At 40.3% G+C, this 22,680-nt stretch overlaps 1 protein-coding gene across 2 annotated transcripts in view; it reads right to left on the bottom strand.

Moving 5' to 3' along the window:
* The window catches only part of ncalda (neurocalcin delta a), a 42,801-nt gene that overhangs the window by 7,121 nt on the left and 13,000 nt on the right, over positions 1–22,680 (bottom strand). The window contains exon 2 of one of the 2 annotated variants that reach the window (XM_086038367.1): positions 6,041–6,447. In XM_086038367.1, coding sequence (XP_085894493.1) covers positions 6,041–6,418 — 378 coding nt within the window. In that variant the 5' untranslated portion in view covers positions 6,419–6,447. Of the gene's footprint in view, positions 1–6,040; positions 6,451–22,680 lie in introns of both variants that reach the window. The other variant, XM_086038366.1, reaches the window with a different exon arrangement.

The following is a 22,680-nucleotide window of genomic DNA, read 5'->3' as shown; positions in this document are numbered from 1 at the left end:
ATGGCTGGCATTGAATGAGTTAACGGCATTAACGCAACCCACTTTTGACGCTGTCAATTCTTTATCACGCGATTAAGGCTCATTTTGGCCTAATAAACTTTGTCGTCTTTTCACATGTTGCAGCTGAAAAACTACAACACCTTACCGGATCTTGAGAGACCAGAATAAAACATTAAACATGCGACACTGGGGACACTAGTCTGGGCTTGCTGTACAGAGCTCTTACGCACGTTGCGCTGGGACGGCGCTGCCGGGTTTCCATAGCAACCAGTGGCTGCATTGAGGAAACGCTGCTGTTCACCATGATCTGTATCAAAAACAAATCTTATAGAGGAAACGAGACGTTACATCTGCTTTAAAATATTGATGAGTCTGAGGCTGAATTACTCGGCTGACACTCAGTGTGTCCGAGTAAAAAAGCCGCCCTGCTTTGGTGGGTGCCGTCGAGTTGCGCTCGGGACGGATTTGTTTTGTCTGTCGTAGTCCACTAACCATTTACTTCTTCCTCTTCTTCGAAGTGAAGTGCAGTAAAGCCGTTTGCCCTTGAGGACCAAGTTTGGACACCCCTGGTGTAAAGTGTATGGATTGAACCGACTTGTCCACTAGTTGACGCGACTTTACCAAAGCGCAATGACGATTATTGCTTAAAAAAAAAAAAAGAAGGAAAGCATTAACGCTATCTGACCCAGCCTAAATCCTCACTCATCGGCTCTCAGCTAATTCATCAAACGCCATCCTGTAACAGTTTAAAGACAGAAATTAAGCCATATTCAAGAGCCTGCCTAGAGGACAAAATGAAGACATGCGGTGATTGATCTATGACCTTTTTATTGTGAAAATGAATGGTTAATGTTGCTAACAATGAGTACGCTCAAACTCAAGCCTTCATCCCACAAACACACGGCAAGCTTTGTCCTTCAAGTCACTCCATTCCCAGACTCACCCATCCAATCAGAAATCACATTCAGACACCTGTTACCTCTGAAAAACACAACAGGGCTATAATGTACAGCCATCCGCTCATTTTCTGTACTGCTTATTCTTATTGGGGTAGCGGGCGAGCTAGAGCCTATCCCAGTAGACTTCGGGCAAGAAGCGTGATATACTGTACCTGGGAGTGGTGGAGTCCAGAAAAAAACAACTTAACAGCAACAACTTCATCCTTAGAAGCTGTTTTATAATTATTGCTCTGACACAGCTGAAATATCACATTGTAAGGCTTTTTCAGACAAACAAAAGCGTCTTTGGCCATGTTAGTCCAAGATTTCAGTAACTTGTCTTAATTGGATGTTAACTGGGCTCATATGACATTCTGCCATCTGATGCATCTTTTCAGCTGAGTTCTCCTCTCAACCCCCCCAAACCCCCCCCCCCCCCCCCCCCCCCCGCCCCCAGGCTGTGGAGTCTTATTTATAATCAGCTGCTACTCTTTTGTGCTGCTCCATGATCTATCTTGGTCTGTATATTTTCACCAAGCATTACATTTAATGAGGCTGTGGTTTGGAACACAAACCACAAGCCATATTGGAGTTCTTCTAATTCCACACTCACTTTTACATGGAAGAGACAATTTCCTTTTGACCAATTAAAGGATGTGTGCCACTAAAGCCTGCACGACAGAAAATACTGATACAGTGGACCCCTGCATACTTGTGGTTCGGCACCCCTAATTTTTTTCAATATTTTTAAATATGTTTTTTATTTGTTTACCGCGCGTTTAGCGTTGATCGACAGCTAAAGCCAGCCAATGACAATATTTTGACGGAGGGAGGGAGAGAGACACAAAAAAAACACATACACAAGAAATCAATTTCCGAGTCTTAAACGAGCGAGACACGGCCGCCCGCCACGCCAGTCGAGCCATAGAAATACAGTTTATACAGTACATGTATATTGCACTTTACATCATCGTTGTTGTCCAATCGTCCAATTGCTCAATTATTGGATGAAAAAGTCGTTAAGATAACCGATTTTAAAATGATTTGATAGTGACAGTTCTACTTGTGGCCTTGATAAAAAGACAATCTTGATGACAAACGTTGGTACTGCCGTCTCCTATTAGTGGTTCTAAAAGTTTGTCCAAATGGAGATACATTAGTTCACCCAATATTGACTTCACATAGGCTTGCCAATCCCCTTCTGTACAAAATGATCCGTTCTTATAAGTAGCCCTTTCATTTTGGCAGTAACATGAGTGCAGCAGATGGTATTGGGCTTCAAATTGGTTGAGAAAGAGGGCACCATCACTGTTACTGCCGAGTTTAATTATGCAAGGATGTAAATACGTTTGCTAATGGTGGCTAATTAATAGCACCACATGAATTTTCCATTAATTGGAAAGAACCTTAGCTAGCCATATTGTACTGTACGTAGTTCTCAGTATCTCAGTGAAACGACATTAATTACAATAACATCATGCACAGTATTCACCCAATGAACAAATTATGCCAATAGTGCTTGTAAATATGAGTAGTTGGTACTGTCAAAACTATGTTGTTGTGAAGTTGGTGATAACCACGACATATCATTAAAATTAACATCTTCAGCTCTATCTAACTGAAAATGTGCAGACAATATAGAGAGAGGAGATATGCGTGGCATTTTACTGCGTCACTGTGGTTTTGTGTCTTCAAGCTTTGTACTGTATATGTAAGGCATAATGGATTTGAATTTCTTGCAATTGTCTCTCGGGGAATGAATCGCAGAGGTGTAGACTTAGTGGCTCAAGTACAAATCAAATCGACTTCTATTCATTGGCAGTTGCTACCTAAAAAGGTTTTCGATTGTGTAATGGCATGACATATCAATCGTTAGCCTTTCTATGGGGAATTTGGGGCCACTTGCGGACTCACTCTTTGTAGAAGAGATGCAGGTGACCCTTAAGTTAAGTGAACAGAGTAAATATGAACGATCAGGACTGAGTGATGAAGTACTGGACAATGAAGTAAACAAATCTTTTCAATTAATTAATTCGAGTAATTCAGTACAAAAGAACTGCCGTTCCCATCACAAAGACATCGTGGAAGTGAACATGGTGGTCATGAAACAGATTAATGACCTCACTCATGGTACGATCAAAATGATAGCACAACACGTAACGCGGCAACCACGTCACCCACGCCGGCCCGCACGCATTCACACCTATCCATGTGAACGGCGTTGACTTAATATGTAATCGCATGGCCGAGAAACCGCAACATTACAAATGTAATTTGTGTGCTTCAACTTCCAAAATGGGCGGCAAATGGCAAATCAGTTTCTTCTTCCGCTATGCCAAGGACTGTCCCTCTCACTGTGCCGCCCATTTAAAAGGGAATAAGAGGAGCCACTACGATAGGCGCCGAATCAAGTAGGCTGTGTCCATGCCCGGAACGGCGCAAAACGTGCGTTTTAACTGCGCCGAGATGTGCGTCAAGTCAAGTCAAATTTATCTATATAGCCCTTAAACACAGGAAAGTCTCAAAGGGCTTCACATGCCCATAGCTTGCGTGTCTGCGAAAATACCAAAACGCAGTCTTGCCTGCCTCTGCACAGATTTACGCGCTAGACTTGCACAGGGCAATGTGTCTCATGACTTGATGTGAAGCCAAAGTGGGCCACTTAGCTGCTGTTACAGTGTGTTTAACGTTTTAGGGGAGGACTCTGGCATGTGATGGTGTTTACATTCGGAGCTCAAGTGCAGGAAATGCCATTCAAGCACTCTCCTTTCCTTCAACATCTTGTTCAACGGTGAGTGGAGCACAAAGTTTCCATATTTTTCTTTTTTTAATGAAACACCATCCAACAATCCAGGATTGCTAGTGAGTCAGTACTTTGCCATTCATTCCCCTTTGGGACCACCAAGCCATTCTAGAAGGAAACTTGGACTATTTTGAACAGACTCTGGACATTTAACGACAGTGTTATTTGAGCAATTATGATTGCTTTTGTAACTCAATAAGGGATCAGGTTATAGGACAAGAACTCATATTTGATCACTTACACCAAAATAGAAGACACTTGCCTCACCTCATGTGATTTCTCCTAGTCAAAGTAATGATAATAATGAAACGGTCAAAATTAAATATAATGAAAGAAAAAGCATACTATACGGGTGCATTATTATTAGAATCATATACTTATTAAACTTACTGACTTATTAGCATTCCTACTTAAAAGTCAAAGCACTGAATAAATTCCTTCCATTTCCAGTTTATGTGAGCCTAAAAACCACATCTCAAAGAGAGTGCATTAAATGAATGCTTGCTAAAACTACTTTCATATTATAAATGCCCAAATGCTTTTTTTTTTCTTCATACTAAATGGAAGCTTTCATTGCTGGTCGTGTGTTAATTTAACGTACATCTGCACTTCCGTAGATAGAAGAGCCTCTTCCTCATCTTGGAGCAAAACTGTCCTCCTTTATCACCAGCAGTGTGTCTGTCCTAATCTCATTAAGGGTTAATTATAGATTTTGAGGTTTACTGTTACTACAACCTTAGTCGTGAGACTCGTGACTAATGCGTCATTTAGTGTTTGGGTGAACCACCTCGTAGATAGAGACTATTGTACGGAGCCCCTAAGGCAGGCATGTCCAAAGTCCGGCCCGGGGGCCAAATGTGGCCCGCGGTCAAAATTCATCCGGCCCGCAGCCTCTGTCATTAAATTAATAAATTCTGGCGTATAAGCGTATCAAGCGTATAAAATACTCTAAATGCAATTTCACAATTAAACACAAGAGGGCAGCAGCAAACTGCCCAACTCCATTACCGTTTGACCCTTTCCGGACAGTTTCTAAAATGGCCACAATGAATAAAAAAATGAAAGTTCACAGCGAGGGCGGAAAATTTAAGGAAAGGTGGAAATTCGCCTATTTCATTTCACTAAAATATGCAACAAATGTGTCTGCCTCATTTGCAAGGAGACTGCTACTTATTTCCCTGTTTTTAAATCTAAAAGTTCAGTGAACATTTTGTTCAACAATATGCCACGTTTCAAATTAACCCTGGCCTGTACTGGTGAATGTTATATGTTTTACATATTGCCCTCTTTTTGAATTAAAAAGTTACGAGAACATTTAATTGCCAGTTGTTATTCATGTTTGAAATGTAATTTGCACTAGTGAATACTGTTACTTATTTCTCTGTTTTTAGATCAAAAAGATCAGTGAACATTTATTTGCCAGTGATATGTGATGTTTCAAATGGACCAGAAGACTTGTTTAAGAATCTTGAAATTTCAATAAAAAAGTCAAAACGAAAGGCAAACTAATTTGCTAAAATGTACTTGGATTTATTGGTGTTCCATGTAAAAAAGAATATCAGGCTAAATGGGTCGGCCCCCCACATTTTCACCTCACCAAACCTGGCCCTCTTTGCAAAACGTTTGGACACCCTTGCCTTAAGGTGACACGGAAGTAAAAAACAACAACTTTGCATTCCTTCGCAAAAAACTTTGCATTCCTTCGCAAAGATTTGCGTGGCCTTGCAAAGTTTGCGTTCACTTGCAGAGATTGCGAGATAACGCAAAGTTTCGTTTTTTCTGCAAGTGACCGTTTTTTTTTTTAAATGCGCGTTTTTGTACTTCTGGGTCATCTTCCGGGTAAATGAGAGCAACAAAGATGGAGCGTTTTCACCCGTGGGCGAGTTAAATTGAATTACTTTGAAATCAGTTCTTGATATTAAGCACAGTTTCCAAATAAGCAAAAGACATCCAAAGCGAGTGCTAAACAAAAGAAACGTTCCAAGTCCTTCTCCATGATTCTTGCCGTCTGTCATCTCTCAAACATTAACGACTAGGCTAGCTGCCAAACTGATCCGGAAGTATATAAAGCACATTTAGAAAAAAGTGTTCCCTCGCAAAAAAAACACAAGATTGAAGAAAAAAACCCAAAAGATTGCGTTATCTCGCAATCTTTGCGAGGGAACACAGGTTGTTTTTTTTTACTTCCACGTGACCTTACGGGCTCTGCAGTATTATGAAGTAGGACTTGGAAATTTAAGTGAAAATGGTTAATTCTGTATTTTCGCCCTTGTACGCAATACAGAGATGACTTACTCACCTGTACAATCTCCAGCATTTCAGATTTACTGATGTACCCATTTCCATCCAGGTCATACATACTAAAGGCCCATTTTAGCTTCTGCTCCAGCTTCCCACGTGACGTCACACTTAGAGCAATAATAAACTCCCGAAAGTCTATTGTCCCATCGCCATTTGCATCAAATGTGCGAAAGACATGCTCTGCAAACTTCGAGGCATCTCCGTAAGGGAAAAAGTTGCCATAGATCTTCTTAAACTCCTCCATGGACAGGTTTCCACTGGGGCAATCCCGCAAGAAGCCCTTGTACCACTCCTGGATCTCATGCTCGGTGAAGTCGGTGCTCTCCAGCAGGTCCTGCATCACCTCAGGACGAAGCTTGCTGTTCTGCTTCCCCATGTCTGGCAGTCCTTGAAGTAGTAGACTCACTGCTGGAGGACACAGAAAATGAGGAGCTTTGAATTTTGGATGCAAAGGATATCAACACAGAGCTGTGAAGTATGAATTGACATCCTTGATCCAAGTTGTGTGAGGCAGACTGAAGTGATGGGAAGTCTACTTTGCATTTCAAACAACCATGTAAGCAAAGTAAGGTATGCAAAAAGGGTCATTTTGAATTACTTTTTATTTGATTTACACATATGCACATCCTCCAAAGACAAGGCGTCAATTGTCATCTGACTTCAAGGTCATGTCTATAGCTTCCGTAGACCAAGAAGAAGTGGAGAAATAAAAGAGGCACCTGTGAGTTGGCAGCCCGTAATAACGGCTCTGCACATTTTTCAATTATAATTTTTAATATTATTTTTTTCTTAATTTTTTCATTTATTTGTACTTTTCCATCCTTTTTTGTCATTTAATGTGCATTGTGCATCATCTTTTTAACCCCTTGTGGACAGTTTTGAGCGTTTTTGGCATTCTTTAGCAGAGCCCCTTCACTGGCAGCATGATTAAAAAAGTACTTTTTTTTTTGAGTGGAGAATAACTGCGCTAAACTAAAATGAAGTGAATTGAAGCTTGAGGGACGACTAGTTTTTTATCCCCGTGGTATCGAAATGGTATCGAGGCTCCAGTATTTTCCGAAATATTGATATCAAGTTTGAATTTTTAGTGTTTATATAACATATAGTAACCTATATATTAGGGCTGCAAGATATTGGAAAAAGGCAGCACGGTGATCGACTGGTTAGCACGTCCGCCTCACAGTTCAGAGGTCGTGGGTTCGATCCCGGCTCCGGCCTCCCTGTGTGGAGTTTGCATGTTCTCCCCGTGCCAGCCTGGGTTTTCTACGGGTACTCCGGTTTCCTCCCACATTCCAAAAACATGCATGGTAAGTTGATTGGACACTCTAAATTGCCCCTAGGTGTGATTGTGAGTGCGGATATTTGTCTCTGTGTGCCCTGCGATTGGCTGGCAACCAGTTCAGGGTGTCCCCCGCCTACTGCCCAAAGACAGCTGGGATAGGCTCCAGCACGCCCCGCGACCCTTGTGAGCATAAGCGATATCGATAATGGATGGATGTATATTGGCAAAAATTGACATTGCGACTTTTGGGGGGTTTGCGATATATATTGCGATATTAAAAATAATTATAAGAATAAGAATTTTCACAAGATGACTTGAATAGATTTGTTTGGAAATAATTTGGTTGACTCGTCATGGTATTCATATAATATCGTTTAATCCAGACTAAGTATTGCTGTAAAAAAAGGGATCGCGGAGGCCATGTCTCTGTACCATATTAGATTATTTAACATTGTATTCACACTTCAATATAAAAAGCAGCAAAATATGAAACATATTTTAAACAAAAAAAATTAATACAAGAGCAGGTGCACTAGTCCTTTGAGTCATTTAAAAAAAATAGAAGAAAATAAAAAACCTCTAAAGCAAAAGCAGAGTTATAAACATCTTTAAACTAAATTATAAAATATTAAAAAATTAAAAAGCAGGTGTACTAGCGCCTGAGTTGTTTACAAAAATATAACATTAAGATAAAAATCCTTTGTTAAACTGCAGCAAAGTTGTAAACAAATTAGAACAAAAATGTTAAAAATTAAAACGCAGGTGCATTAGTCCCCTGAGTTATTCACAAAAATATAACAATAACTAAAACGGTCCGTAAAACATATTGCATCCGTGATTTTTCGGTGCTCTTTGGACTTCTTATCATAAGGAGTTATGCTGGGAAAGGCATGTAATTGTTTTTTGAGTAGATGAAGTTTCACCTCGGGTCCCACTTTTTAGTTGGAACTGGTCATACAGGGGCTTGTGATGCAGCAACAACGGTGAGACACTGTTGGCAAAGGATGTTATTCTGTTCTGAATCTTCCTTTTTATAGCCGAGATACTTTCATATTTCGGATGTTGACTTTCTTTTGGGGACTAAATCCACTGCGCTTCTGCAGTTGTCTCCTCCTCCTGATGTCGTCTGAGCAGACAGCAGCGGCTGTGAGAGTGGAGGGGCACTGATTGGCAGGAGCCAATCCGTGGGAAGGGCCCGGCGCACGCTCAGAGTCGCCGCCGCTGCCCACACTTGCCGGCCGGGACGAAGCGAGCCGAGGAGCTGAGCGCGAGTGGGGATGATCTAACGTGCTATTGCTACGCAGCTTCAGTGGCAGGAGCCTGAGGCTGCGCGCAATGTGTGCACACATTTTTGTTTTAATCGGTCGTTCTTCGTTAGTAGCTCTTCCGCGCGGCTAACTAGGGATCAAAACTTTCACCGACATTCTAAAATCTGAACGGGTCCGGGTGAACCGTAATGATGGAACTGATTCCACTCGATTCAAGGTTTTCGGAATCACACACACACACACACACACACACACACATACATACACTAAAAAAAGAACTTAGATTCTCTTTATCAACCTTGTACTACGCAGATATTCAATTATACGCCCACACCCGTTCTTGTTTGCTATGTTAAGAACACATATTAATACTAAATTCTGTTTTTGCTCTGTGTCTGTCTCTTCATGATTATTGTATCCACCTGTGTGCTAACCAATCAGCTCTCGCCTACCCTCTGTGTCTTGTCCAGGTGTTCCTCGTATCGTCAATTTAGTTCTCCGCTTTCTTTCAGTCCTGGTTGGTTCGTTTTGGTTTGTCTTGTCTTGTCAAAGTCCAGTCATAGTCATAGTTCTGGTCCTAGTCCTAGTCCTAGTGTTTGTTTAGTTTGTTTTTGGTCCTTGTTGTTTTTTTTTGGACTTCAACATTTTTTGGTTTGGTGTTATCCCAGCACCTTGTTTGCCTTTTGTTTTAAATGAAATACTTTATATTGCACACCATTTTGCCTCCTGTGTTTGGGTCCTCCTCCACGAAAACCTGACACTATCAGCGCCAATCTACATTTAAACGACCCAGAAGTGTAAGTCTTTGTCTCCTCTTAAAGTATTGCGTTAGTTTGCACTAATTATTTTATAAAAATGGACAACTTCTTTGCGTCTTACGTCTTGTTAAAACGCAAAGGTTTTGCAATAAAACACAATAGTAGTGATGGGTTGATGATACCTCATGGAATGTATTGACACAGTACACGAACTGTGTTGACACTGTATTGATACTGTGTTGGTCAGTCAACACTGACCTCTGCTGTATGGTACATCAAAAATCATTGCAGGTCACATGATGTAAAAAAGGATAAACTTGCATGCTGACCCAACATTAGCTTGTGAAATATTAAATCTTTATGCAATTGCTAGTTTTGTACTTAAAATGTGATCTTTGTATATTGTATTTGCTCCATTTGTTTGCTAAGTTCAAAATCTGCTCGTTTGTGTAAAGACTCAAATGAGCATGTAATATATAACAAATTTATCTAATAAAATTTAGAGATAACGTGTAATTTATGTATGGGATTTTGTTAACCAAAGTGTTCAATCTCCATCCAACAAACCCACAACATGTCGATACAGTTTGCTTCCTTATAAACACAATTTGACATGGCACAGCCAAACGACACACTTCCTGTATTGGTCACATGATTTTTTGTTAAAGCAATAGACGCACCAATGCGGGGTTTCAGTTTTACTTGAGATCTCGGCACAGTGCTGATGCACCAGTGTTGCTCGTCCCATCACTACAGAATAGTATTACGTTATTACTCAATATTAAGTATTCTCGTGATGTCCCCTGGCTTGCTCCGGTCCGCATCATCATTGTCGTCGGTCTTGTGTTGGCAGCTAAATGCTATCTCGGTTAAACAGTTGTAAACAATTCAATCCACTCATGATACTCCCAGCTGGAAAGTGAATGTGCATAGGAAATTAGCCAGCTAATGAGCTTTAAATGTTTCTGAGTGCACGGACGTTTTTTTTGAATGAACGGAAGCAATTTAAAAGGACAAGGACGGACAGGGTTGGAGGACAATTATTTTCATGAATAAGGAATGAACGAAATGGTACCCAGGTCGCGGACGGACCGGCAAAAAAAGGGTAAAGTGCCCATCTGTGATAATTGCACTGTTTAAAAGTAAATACCGTTATTAGAATAACAGGCTGAAGGTTATAAAAGAGAAGGAACATGAATACATAGCTATAAGCAACTTACAAAACGATTGTCTTCCAGTCAAAATGGATTCAAATGTGTATCCTCAAGTGGCGTTGGCGAAGTGCTGCCCAAAATGCATGCTTTTTTTTTTTTTATACTTCACATTTAACAGGATGAAGTCACTCCCTTTTTTACAAACCAACGGAACATTACATGGAAACTAGTTTTGTGTACAGAGTACACTTAGCACCATATGCCCAACATGAGCTTAAGCAGTCTATAAAATCTCTTGACACACACTAAACTCTGTCTTAGATGGAGGTTCAGGCTTACATTAGAGAGGAGAAGATGGTAACAAACACCACTGAGAATTACAACAATTTACTGGACAATTTCAGAAAATGTGACAGAAGTATTTGTCATGCCAATCTTTAATAGGATAGATTTTAGTCATGCAGTGATGTTGTCAGGATTATATGTCTGATACATTTAAATTTACTAGCAACCGTTCATGTACATTGAGATGACCCATTACTTTCTTAAAGAGACACTGGGGTGCACATTATTGCTCATTACTGCACATCTCTACTCTTGTCCACTGTGAAAGTATAAAAGTGCTCTGCACAATAGTTTGGATTTATTGACATAAAACGTGATGTCATCAAGGTCACCTCCACAAAATCAAAAATACCGTGGTGATCGCTTCTCCACTTACACAGGCTGAACAAGAGCAGGAATGCGCACACGTACCCCAACTGGTTATATTTCGGACATTTAGCGACGCTAAACTCGTGTCAGCTCTCGCGAGGCAGACGACGACTGGCAGTGGGAAAGCAATCAGGCAAGCATGGAACTTTATTTCCCCAACACCCCCTTCCCTCCCCGGCTAACAGTAGAATAACGGTACAGCTAATAGCAACAACGAGCTTCAGGCCGTTAAAACAAAAGGCGTTAGCACAACAACATTAGCCCCTTACTGTCCGCACAGCGTGTGGAGGTGATCATAAGCCTGCGTGTCTGCCTTCATGTCGCGGGGTTGCCTCCCATGCAGTCGCGTGCGTTGTGCGACACCGCTTGCATCCACGAGAGTGAAGCGGTGTCAGAGTGAGGTAAGACCTCATTGAACACCAGGAGTGTCTTGAACGTGCTCATCCGACTCCAAAACCAAGTGTAGCCACATTGGAATGCACTATTTCGGCTGTTACGTTCCATTGGACGGCATGTTGTCGGTCGAAAAACTGGGGGCATTCCTCATCCAAATAAATGTGCACGTCTACTCATTCCCACTTCAGTCTCTGTAAATATCCTGACTGGTGTTAAATGCCTCGCCCGTCCTAACTGTGATCAGCAAAGAAGCAGTGTTTATTTTTAGTTTATTTTTAGCAAAGAAGCAGTGTACGCTCGTCCCAGCATAAATCTATGTACCGTATTTTCCGGACTATACGTCGCTCCGGAGTACAAGTCACGCCAGCCATAAAATGCATAGCAAAGAAGAAAAAAACATATATATATATATATATATATATATATATATATATATATATATATATATGTATGTCGCATTGGAGTATAAGTCGCATCTTTGGAGGAAATCAATTGTGCGCTAAGTAGACATCATTTCCATCGAGCTACAATGGTAACATTTAGCTAACATTCACACATGTCGCATACAAGAACATTACGATAAGATAACTTGAAACTCACCAAAACGGTTGTAGATTGATTAAATAAGTCTTTTATTTATAATTTTAATATTGGGGACAGAGTCAATTATGCTAAAGCGCCTGCAGAGGGAGACAAAACATAAATACAAGTCAGCACTAACAAGCCATGACAGTAATAATGTGTTAATAATTTCACACAAGGCGCTCCAGAGTATAAGTCGCACCCCTGGCCAAACTATGAAGAAAAAAAAACGCGACTTATAGTCCGGACAATACGGTAGCTCTGCTCACTTCCACATTTCCTCATTCTCATATAAATCAGCCACGAGAGGTGAATCCTTTTGATACGTTGAAGTGGTTATTAGTAAGGATGTTCTCATACATTTTGGTGCCAATTCATCACCGTTTTTGGACGTTATGAAGTATGAAATAAAAGTACAATGATTTCCAATGGAGAGTTTGTAATCGGTTGCTCCAGTGACTCCGACCGAACAAGGATAGAACAAACGATAGGGAGCGTGGCCATTATCCTCATTAACAAGAGGCGTTATTCAGGAAGTCACTTATTTCCTAATTTCTCCCAAATGTATTGATAAAATAGAAAATGACAACTCTTTTAATTTTCCTGATCAAAAAATGTATAAAATTAACTTGTTAGTGAAAACATGGCCATCCCGGCCCCACCGTCCCTTTAATTTATTACAGGGGTATTTAAACCTGTTCCTCGAGGGACGGTGTCCTGTCTGTTTTCCATTTGCCTCTGCTTCAACACACTTGATTCAAATGATCAGATAATCAGCAAGGTCTGCAGAAGCTGGATAATGATCCTGATCATTTGAATCAGGTGTGTGTTGCAGCAGGCAGAGATGGAAAACAGGCAAGACACAGGCTCTCGACGAACAGGATTGAAGACCCCTGCTTTATGACATTAAAAGATATCTTTTCACTTTCTGTAGATTAGCTTTGACATAAATAAACACAGATCAATCTCCTCTGAAAAATGCCAAGAAGACATACGATTAAGTGTTGTTTCCTTGGTATTTACTGAGAAAGCCTTTTGTTCGCCGGGTGAGCAAAGTGTCTGTCTTCAATAACAGGTCATAAAGATATGACCAAAGATTATAGTTTTATATATCTATAGTATTAACCTTACAACAACTACATAGTGAAATTAAAACTATTTTCTATAGCTTAAAGTTATTAAAATGAATAAGCTAAATCTTTCAAGTGAGCTGCATGCTGACATGTTTATTTTATTTTATAAGGAGTGTCGGAAAGCACCTACTCCAGAGTTTTGTTAGGGAAGTTTAGTCTGCGTACGTGTCGTTTTACGTTTACAGGCCAGCTGTTTGATGGAGGGTCAAGAGAGTTTTAATTGGCTCTATATAATCCAAACAAGTCTTCCAGAAGCTACTTTCATCATGATAATAACCTTTATACAGTTCTTTCTTGTGTCCTATTTAGTTCTCATCATGTGATCACAAATCAGGGCCAGTCAGGTGATTTTCAGCTGATCGGTATAGACTAAAAAAGATCGGATTTGTGAATTTTCTTAATGTCTAAAGTCAAGAATATACTTTTATTGGTCTATTTGATTCGAATCACTGTTGACTTACAGCCACATAAAAAAGATATCATGCTGGGATACCATTATTCTGGAAAAAACAACAACAACAATTTGGATGGGTTTTTTTTTTCTTTTTTTCTTCATAATTCACAGAGGTATCAGATCAAGGGTATTTACAGATATCCTGGAACCTCGAGTTATGAACAACCCTTTTTATTTATTTATTTTATTTAACCATCATTGGCTCTGTGCGAATTCAGGGTGTCCCGCCTATTGCCCGAAGGCAGCTGGGATAGGCTCCAGCACGCCCTGCGACCCTTGTGAGGAGAAGCGGTATAGATAATGGATGGCTCTGTGCGTAACTCAATGGAATTGTGATGTTTTTTGTTTTTTTTTCATTAATTTTAGACCTCAGAATGATTTAAAGGTTACGATTGGCTGCAAATGCCCCAAAACCGCACATAAAACTCATAAAGCTCCTTCACAGCAGCAAATAGAAATCATCTTTAGGCCTAATACATTGTACTAATGGTTAAAAACAAAACATTTATATTTACCTTACAGATAGGCTATAGGCTCCAGCTCACCCATGACCCTATTAATGATTAGCGATACCCAAAATAGATGGACTACAAAAAAGAACAGCTACCTAGCTGTAAAAAGCATCGTCTACATTCCAAAGGATATACAATATCCATCCATCCATTATCTATACCGCTTCTCCTCACAAGGGTCGCGGGGCGTGCTGGAGCCTATCCCAGCTGTCTTCGGGCAGTAGGCAGGGGACACCCTGAATTGGTTACCAGCCAATCGCAGGGCACACAGAGACAAACAAACATCCGCACTCGCAATCACACCTAGGGGCAAGGAAGAAAACCCACGCAGGCACGGGGAGAACATGCAAACTCCACACAGGGAGGCCGGGGCCGCGATTGAACCCATGACCTCTGAACTATGAGGCGGACGTGCTAACCAGTCGACCACCGTGCCGCCGGATATATAATAATTAAAAAAAAATACTAATCTCTGCCTGGTGAGACTATGTCGTCCTTTAACTTGAGTCACAAAAGTAACAGTGCTTTTACTTGAATACAATGTTTGGCTACTCTACCCACCTCAGTAAATAATGCCACAGTAGTTGTGGGGAAGCGATGGGACAGAATAAATGTTGGCGCCGGTCCGTAGCATAGTTTCACACAGGGTCACTGGCATGATCAGCCACTACAAGGGTTACAAATGTGAAAAGGAAGGATTGTTGAGCTGGCCTTTTTGCACCATTTCCTGATGTTGAGTCACAGTGAGAGACACCCATTTGCTGATGGGGAACTGAAGATCTTACTGTTTGTTAAAGGCAGTGCTCAAATGTTCATCTACATCTTAGCCGACAGTAACAGTAAGGATAGTAGGGTTACCAAAGAACATTGAAATGTTGACAGTTTCTGATAAGTAGCATCGCAATCTAGTGTAACAGGATTTTTACCTGGAATATTTCACCCAATTTGTGAACCTGAGGCGTGCATAGCAACAAGTTGATATTAATGGAGGTGCATGTAGCTCTACACTTGCGTGTAAAATCCCAGCCAATGCTCCCAGAGATAGCTGCATATTTGCCAAACACATCTGTTAGTCCTTCTCTAAAGCAACATCAAAAAGGAAAATTTACTGTTTGCAGAAGTGCATGCTAAGCACCCAAACATGGTAATGTTTTTGTTGGTGAAATAGCTTCCAATGTTACAAGGGAAAATGTAATGTCATCGCAGCTCTGATAAAGTATGGGTAGTAAATCAGAACAGGACACTTTTATTTCTTTGACAAATAATTTTTAACAGAAGCACGCCTGCTAAATCAATCACGCTGCTTCAAATCAAAACGTCAATCAAATGGATTATCATTCAAACTAGACTGACCGAGCCAGACTGAAATAAAAGAAGGTCGGCAGTATGACTTACTTTTATATTCTGATGATAGCACGACCTAACCGCTCACATTCTCACATTGGCTGATAATTTAAGGATGGGAAATGGTGGCGCATGAATACATTTTGTAGTGTTATTGTTTTAGTATTGTGAAAATAGATAGCTGGGGAATGTTAGTGTTACTGTACAATAATAGTAAAATTGTTGATTCACATCAAAAACACAAAAATATGGAGGTTGAACTTTAAGCATGCATGATGTTGCATAATATACTCCGGTCAAACCAAACTCAAACTAAAGCGAGGTTTTGTCATCGGTTTGACCGTAGCATAAGATGTCACCTCACTTGAGCTCAGTTCAGCATGCAAGAAAGCACCAATAAGGTTGGAGCAGACTCCAGTGCTGGTGTAATGCATATCAAAATGCTGGCGAGATGGCCAAGTCCAGACAGTGGGGCCGACTGCTAACATTTCAATCACAAGGTATAATTGCATTTTCATGACTGATTTTTTTTTTTAAAATCCCAAGATATTACACTCTCTTATGATGCATTTTTACAATAACAGTTACCATAGCAACATACTGTTCACATTACATAACCATTGATGAGATTTCCGGCTGAATGCACTGACAGGTTCATCCATTTGAACATGGATTTACTCCTTGCTAAAACAGAGGCTGGGGTAGCGTAATGTGTGCCTACATGTGTGGGTGTGTAGGCAGTGTATGGGTGAAGGTATGTAAGGTGAGTAGCAGGCAGCCTATTGTGATGAATACAGTCCTTATGACAGATGAAATGAGAGAAGGCTTAACATAGGCATAACAAAATGCTTAAGTGAAGGTATTTGATGCAATGAGTTTCCTTGTTGTTATGTCACATGCATATGAATTAATTTGTCAGTACTGCAAATGTGGCATTTCCTTCAAAGATATATCCCTCCAATAAAAAACGAATCTAAACATATCTTGATATATTTTATAGTGTAATGATTCGATGCACTCGCATCTTTTAAATCAAAACCGATTTTCTGGTTCAAATTGTTTTTTGTAACACCCTTACATAATAGATAGATTCTTTTTTTTCTTTTAATACGGTCTCTCTATAGCACAGATTCACGACGCAGATGGGTCTGGAACATATCCCTCATAATAAATGGGGATTCATTGTATAAATTTGTATCTTGGAAACATTTTGTGATACAGCCAGAGGAAGTCGTAGGTATACATTTTTATGAGATCCTGTCCTTTTTTATTAGTTTACAGAATGACGCTGATTCGTCCAAATGTGCCCTGGGGTTGTACATGTGAGCTTTAAGGGTCAAACATCACTTTTGAGACACCTTGGGATGGACACATGCAGTTCACAAGTCAAAGGTCATAATTAATCAAAATTGGTCACCTTTTGAGAACATAAGGTCCACGATCTATTCTCTCTTCTATCTATAAATGTTACATACATGTTTATTTTGCTGCGATATAATACACATCTCTAATCTACTGTGAGCGCTGAAATCAGAAAGGCAGCAGAATCATACACATCCTTAACAACCATAGCAGTAAAGAACAATTCTGAATACTAAATTGTGACAGCGTCAATCCTTATTCTGGCTGCCTCAAAATGACACATTTTTGTCCTGACTTTTCCGCCCAGCACTCGGAAAAAAAAAAATCAGATTTCCTTGAAAGAATTTGCTAATAATTCCACGCCACAGTGTTTGCATGTGGGGGCGGCACGGTGTTCGACTGCTTAGCACGTCCGCCTCACAGTTCAGAGGTCGTGGGTTTGATCCCGGCCACGGCCTCCCTGTGTGGAGTTTGCATGTTCTCCCCGTGCCTGCGTGGGTTTTCTCCGGGTACTCCGGTTTCCTCCCACATTCCAAAAACATGCTAGGTAGGTTAATTGGACACTCTAAATTGCCCCTAGGTGTGATTGTGAGTGCGGATGTTTCTTTGTCTCTGTGTGCCCTGTGACTCGCTGGCAACCAATACACCCTGAATACACCCTGAAGACTACTGGGATAGGCTCCAGCACTCCCCGCACCCTTGTGAGATAAGCGGTATAGATAATGGATGGATGGATAGTTACATGTGCTTTGGTAGGCCCATAAAGGTCAAACTCCTTGAAAGATTGTGATGAGAATCTAGTGATCAGGCAATAAATAGCTGGATGGAGGCTGAACATACCTTTAAATTTTCTCCTTCCTTCATTAGGTTGCCATAGTAACAGACCTTGCAAAAGAAAGAGTAGGCGATCGAGCCTCATTGATTCGGGGAAACAGACAGAACCAGCATGACAAAAAAGTCAATTTTATCATCATTAAAAATATTAGTTATTTAACTTGTGTTAAATATGATACAATAGAAAAAGCAACATAAAATAAAACTATAAAAGATGTGTGGTATTTTCCAAGGGTGTGAAGGATACAGTACCAATGGATGCAGCACCCACTCAACTGAGTCACACTTGACAACTATTTTGGAACGTAACAGGAATCAACTCAGCTTCCTCGCTGCTTTGTACTCCCAATATTGGTAGTGCTGAGTTCGTTGTCCATGTCATTGGGCTCTGGTCAGCCTGACACGACAATCGGGCTTGACAAACACTTGGGTCACTGCTTGTAATGATACTACATTTGCTGTGAAGATCAGTGTGAGCAAGAGATTAAATCCCCAAAACAACGTCATTGTTTTCTTTGTGTCAATGTTGCGGGGCGTCCTATTTGTATTTCAACCATACCTTGAGGCCTTCATAAACTATAGTACAGTTATTCCATCCATCCATCCATTATCTGTACCGCTTCTCCTCACAAGGGTCGCGGGGCGTGCTGGAGCCTATCCCAGCTGTCTTTGGGCAGTAGGCGGGGGACACCCTGAACTGGTTGCCAGCCAATCACAGGGCACACAGAGACAAACATCCGCACTCACAATCACACCTAGGGTGATTAGACAGTCCAATCAACTTACCATGCATGTTTTTTTTGGAATGTGGGAGGAAACCGGAGTGCCCGGAGAAAACCCACGCAGGCACGGGGAGAACATGCAAACTCCACACAGGGAGGCCGGAGCCGGGATCGAACCCACGACCTCTGAACTGTGAGGCGGACGTGCTAACCAGTCGACCACCGTGCCGCCTACAGTTATTCCATCAGTTTAAAATGTTTTCTAAAATTGTGGTCTGAAATTTACATACACCTGTTTTTTTTTAGTTAAGCAATAATTAATCAAGAAAACGTTGTACTTTTCAATAGTTTCCTGGCCAAGACCAGCAGCGGGACAGTTAAGAAAGTTACAGATGGACAAGTTTCATATTTTTCGTACCCTAAATCACACCGGATTATAAGGCCCATTATCTTTGTGAAGCATTCTACGTCAAATAGTTCATACCTATTTTACAGTATGTTTATTTCATAGATTTAGCGCTATTATGCTAGGTTCAGACCGGGTTTCGCATGCTTTTGTTTGCTGTACAAAACTACACAGGCGTGCAGAAGAGGAGGACCTCCTCAAACAGTCGAAAAAAAAGTTTGAACATCATTAGTCAATCTGGTGACCGGTGGTTAAGTTATTACTTTGGCTGTGAAATCTTGCTTGACAGTTCATCAGCTGTAAACATGTCACTACACTCACCAGAGACACTAACTTCCTCACTTTCCATTATCCAAGCCTGCTCCTTCTTGCTCAGTCCTAGCCGCTATTGGAAGCTGGCAGTGTCATTTGCCTCTTGGTCACACAGCCCGCAATGATATTGTCCCACAATGTAACATTGAAAACGCACCACAAATAACGCTCAGCTAGCAGCCGGTCTGACTGCAGCATTAGGGTAGTAGGACAACATCTCCCATGATTCTTAGTCATGGAAGCAGGAAATCGTTCTACAAAGTGGCTACAGAATGACTAAAATATGTAAGCCTGCTAGCAATTAGGTGCGGATGAGAATGTGGCCATGAATGTAAATGTGAAAGTAAATGGGAAGGAATTTGAATAAAAGACGACAAACTAAATAACCGACAACCATACATAAGGCGCACCGGATTATAAGGCGCATTGTTGATTTTTGAGAAAATTAAAGTATTTTAAATGTTCCTTATAGTTCGAAAACATATGGTAACAGTGTTTGAGGCGCTCCCTTTGTTATTGTAAGAGACACAAAGGTATATCCTTCTGCCTGCACAAATAGTGTTGTATCTGTTAAATGGTTGTCAAACCAACAAACACTTTCTGCAGACAGACCTGCTCTAGTTACATTTTTTTTTGCAGTGTGTGGTCCACTTATTTGAACCGTTGTTTTCCTATGAACATACAAAATACATCAATTAATTTCAAAAGCCATAAGCAAAAAAATGTGTTATTTTTCTCTAATCCAAAATTATGCATACAGGTTTAAAAACACCTTCAACATATATTTTGAAGGTGCACGAATATTTGGGTAATTTTGGTTATTTGTAGCGTACACGTTAGAATTGATAATTGGGGAAAGGAATGATTGCATTAATTTTACAACACATACAGTTTGGATGCTTATGCATTAGAACTCATGGTCAGGCTGACTGCATCCAACTGTGTTGGAGTCAGGGAAGTGCGGACACGAGCGAAAGGAATACAATTTATGATGTCAAGTGTGCTCGGCACAAATATTTGAGTGTGCCCTTGATAACACCTACTCATACATAATGTAGAACAATCAGTAGTGTGCAATGTAATGGTGGTGCCAAAATGTGCTAAGTTAAAAGTCTACCAGAGCAGGTGTACAGACATTAAGATGTGTATGCCACCCATAGCTAACAGTGTTATGGGGGCAGTAGCTATTGGGGCAGACAGTGAGAGCGGTCTGGAGGCAAAGCATGAACCTAGAGATGGTTCTCATTAAGTATGCCCCCAGGGATGGACCAGAGCTTGCTTTGCTTCCTGTGCAGAAAAATATGGAAACAGGATATAGCATCACGGAAAATAACCAATAGAACGGAAGTCACATCAGGGGAGGTCAGGAGACAGGATGACTCCAAGGAACTAGGACGTGCTTGAAAGGTTTTTTTAAAAGTCTTTCTGAAAATGCAGACTGAGCGTTATGTGCTTGAGTCTGCTAACCACATGACGATTAATATCTTAACAGTTTATGTAAGCATGAAAAACAGACCTCTATTGAAAAGTACAGTAATAACAGTAATAGTAAAATAAAAATTAAATCAATATCCTCAAAGATCATATTAAGGGTAGATTATAAAACAGATAATTTCTCATGAGAAGGAAACCTCTTACTCTGAGCACAATCTACCCAAGCTTTATGGAAATAACCTTAAAATCCAGCTAAATAACCTTAAAATCCAGTTAAAAGAGAGGTTGCGATCTCCGCAGAATTTTCCAGTACAAAATACACTCAGATATAGTGTCACGCATCTACTATCAGGTGATGCACAAGACGCGCACAGGTCAAAACTCCACAATCCACATACTGTACATTTACCAATTTTACTAATCTAGAATAATTCAGGAACCCAAAATACATGTTTTGAACTGTGGGAGGAGGCCAAAGAATTCCTAGTAAGAACTATGGTTACACCGCCTGTCATGGAGGATGGTGTTGTGTATGGTTAAAATAATCAGTTGTGGCCAAGCACAAGTGCCATTCAGGGCTGGACTGGCCATCTATCTCAAAGAGCAGAGGCCCGGTGGGCCGGCGACTTTTGGGACTGATGCGATGCTATTTCAATATTATTTTCCTCCATTTTCCCCCAAGACACCGGGCCACAATTTATAGGGAGCCGCCCATTAAACCATTTAAAATATGGACAGCAAACTGAGCTAATCAACATCAGTGGCAGAGCTATGTGGCAGCCAGAGGTGGTCAGTAGTCATCAATCTGTCTTCACAATAAAATATTTGATTTTTAGAGTTAATGTAAATGATAGCAATTTTTTCACACAACAGCAAGCACACAACATGGCTGAGAAGTCATCGTTTATTATACCATCCAGAGTCATGGTTTCATTAAGTAAAAAATAATATTGCGGCCTAAAGTAATGTCCGATAATGATATCATCTGATATGATGCGAGCAGGAAGGATACACGTTTTCATTAATTTTTTTAGTATAAATTGTTACAAGAGACTTGATGAAGTTAAACTATTAAAACAAATAATAATAGTCAAACAGAAGATCTGGACTGTTTTCGTACTGGTTGTAAACCGGCGCGCCAAACTTTTTTACTTGCTTGCACCAGCGCAAAAGTGAGAAAAATGTATGACAGAATCACATTCGCAGAGCTGCCAACTTACAGAAATTCAATTTCTGATCAATTTATGTTAATTTTCCTATTTTCTGACATTCTGTCATGAACATTACAGCCGGACTGTGAATGGGAGTATTTTACGCTATACTGTATTTAATATACATGTGCATAAAGGCATTGAAACAGTGAAAATCTGGAGTTTATATTAGTATAAAAGTTGATGCCAATTTTTTCCTTTTTTTTCTTCATATTAAATAACAGTTATTAGCCTCCTTGACTACTAATAATTGGTATCATCCCTGAAAAAAACGCATCGGTCTATCACTAGTTATGGTTTTTTTTCCCTTAGATTTTGGTGACAGAGGTTTACCAGGGTATGGGGCTGAAGCGATGAGATCCTGGGTAGCTGAGTAAATCAGGATACTGTAATATACTTTTATTAGGCCAAACTAGTTTCCAATGTAAATAAACCAACCACCATAATTTGGAACTGCACAAAAGGAATGAACAGACATCAACTACTTTTTCTGTGTTAGCACTGGTCCACCAGTAATACAGACAATGCAGCTTCACACAGTAAAGCTATAGATGACAGCATTTGAGAGCAGAAGTCAAATAAAATGTTTGAAGTTTCATTTTTTATATTTCTGGTTGTACTCAAGGCGGCAACATCAACTAATGATTATTCTAAAAATCAATTAAACTGATTATTTTGTCAACGAATCTGTAACTCATATACAGAAAAATATGCTTTAATTTCGATCCCTTCATTAAAAACAGGACATTATTTCAAATTG

Source organism: Filicampus tigris, chromosome 8 (assembly GCF_054856515.1).
Source record: "Filicampus tigris isolate MCC_2025a chromosome 8, RoL_Ftig_1.0, whole genome shotgun sequence".
Classification (NCBI taxonomy): Eukaryota; Metazoa; Chordata; class Actinopteri; order Syngnathiformes; family Syngnathidae; genus Filicampus; species Filicampus tigris.
Note: the sequence above shows the minus strand (reverse complement) of the source record. Positions and strands in the feature narration are given on the sequence as shown.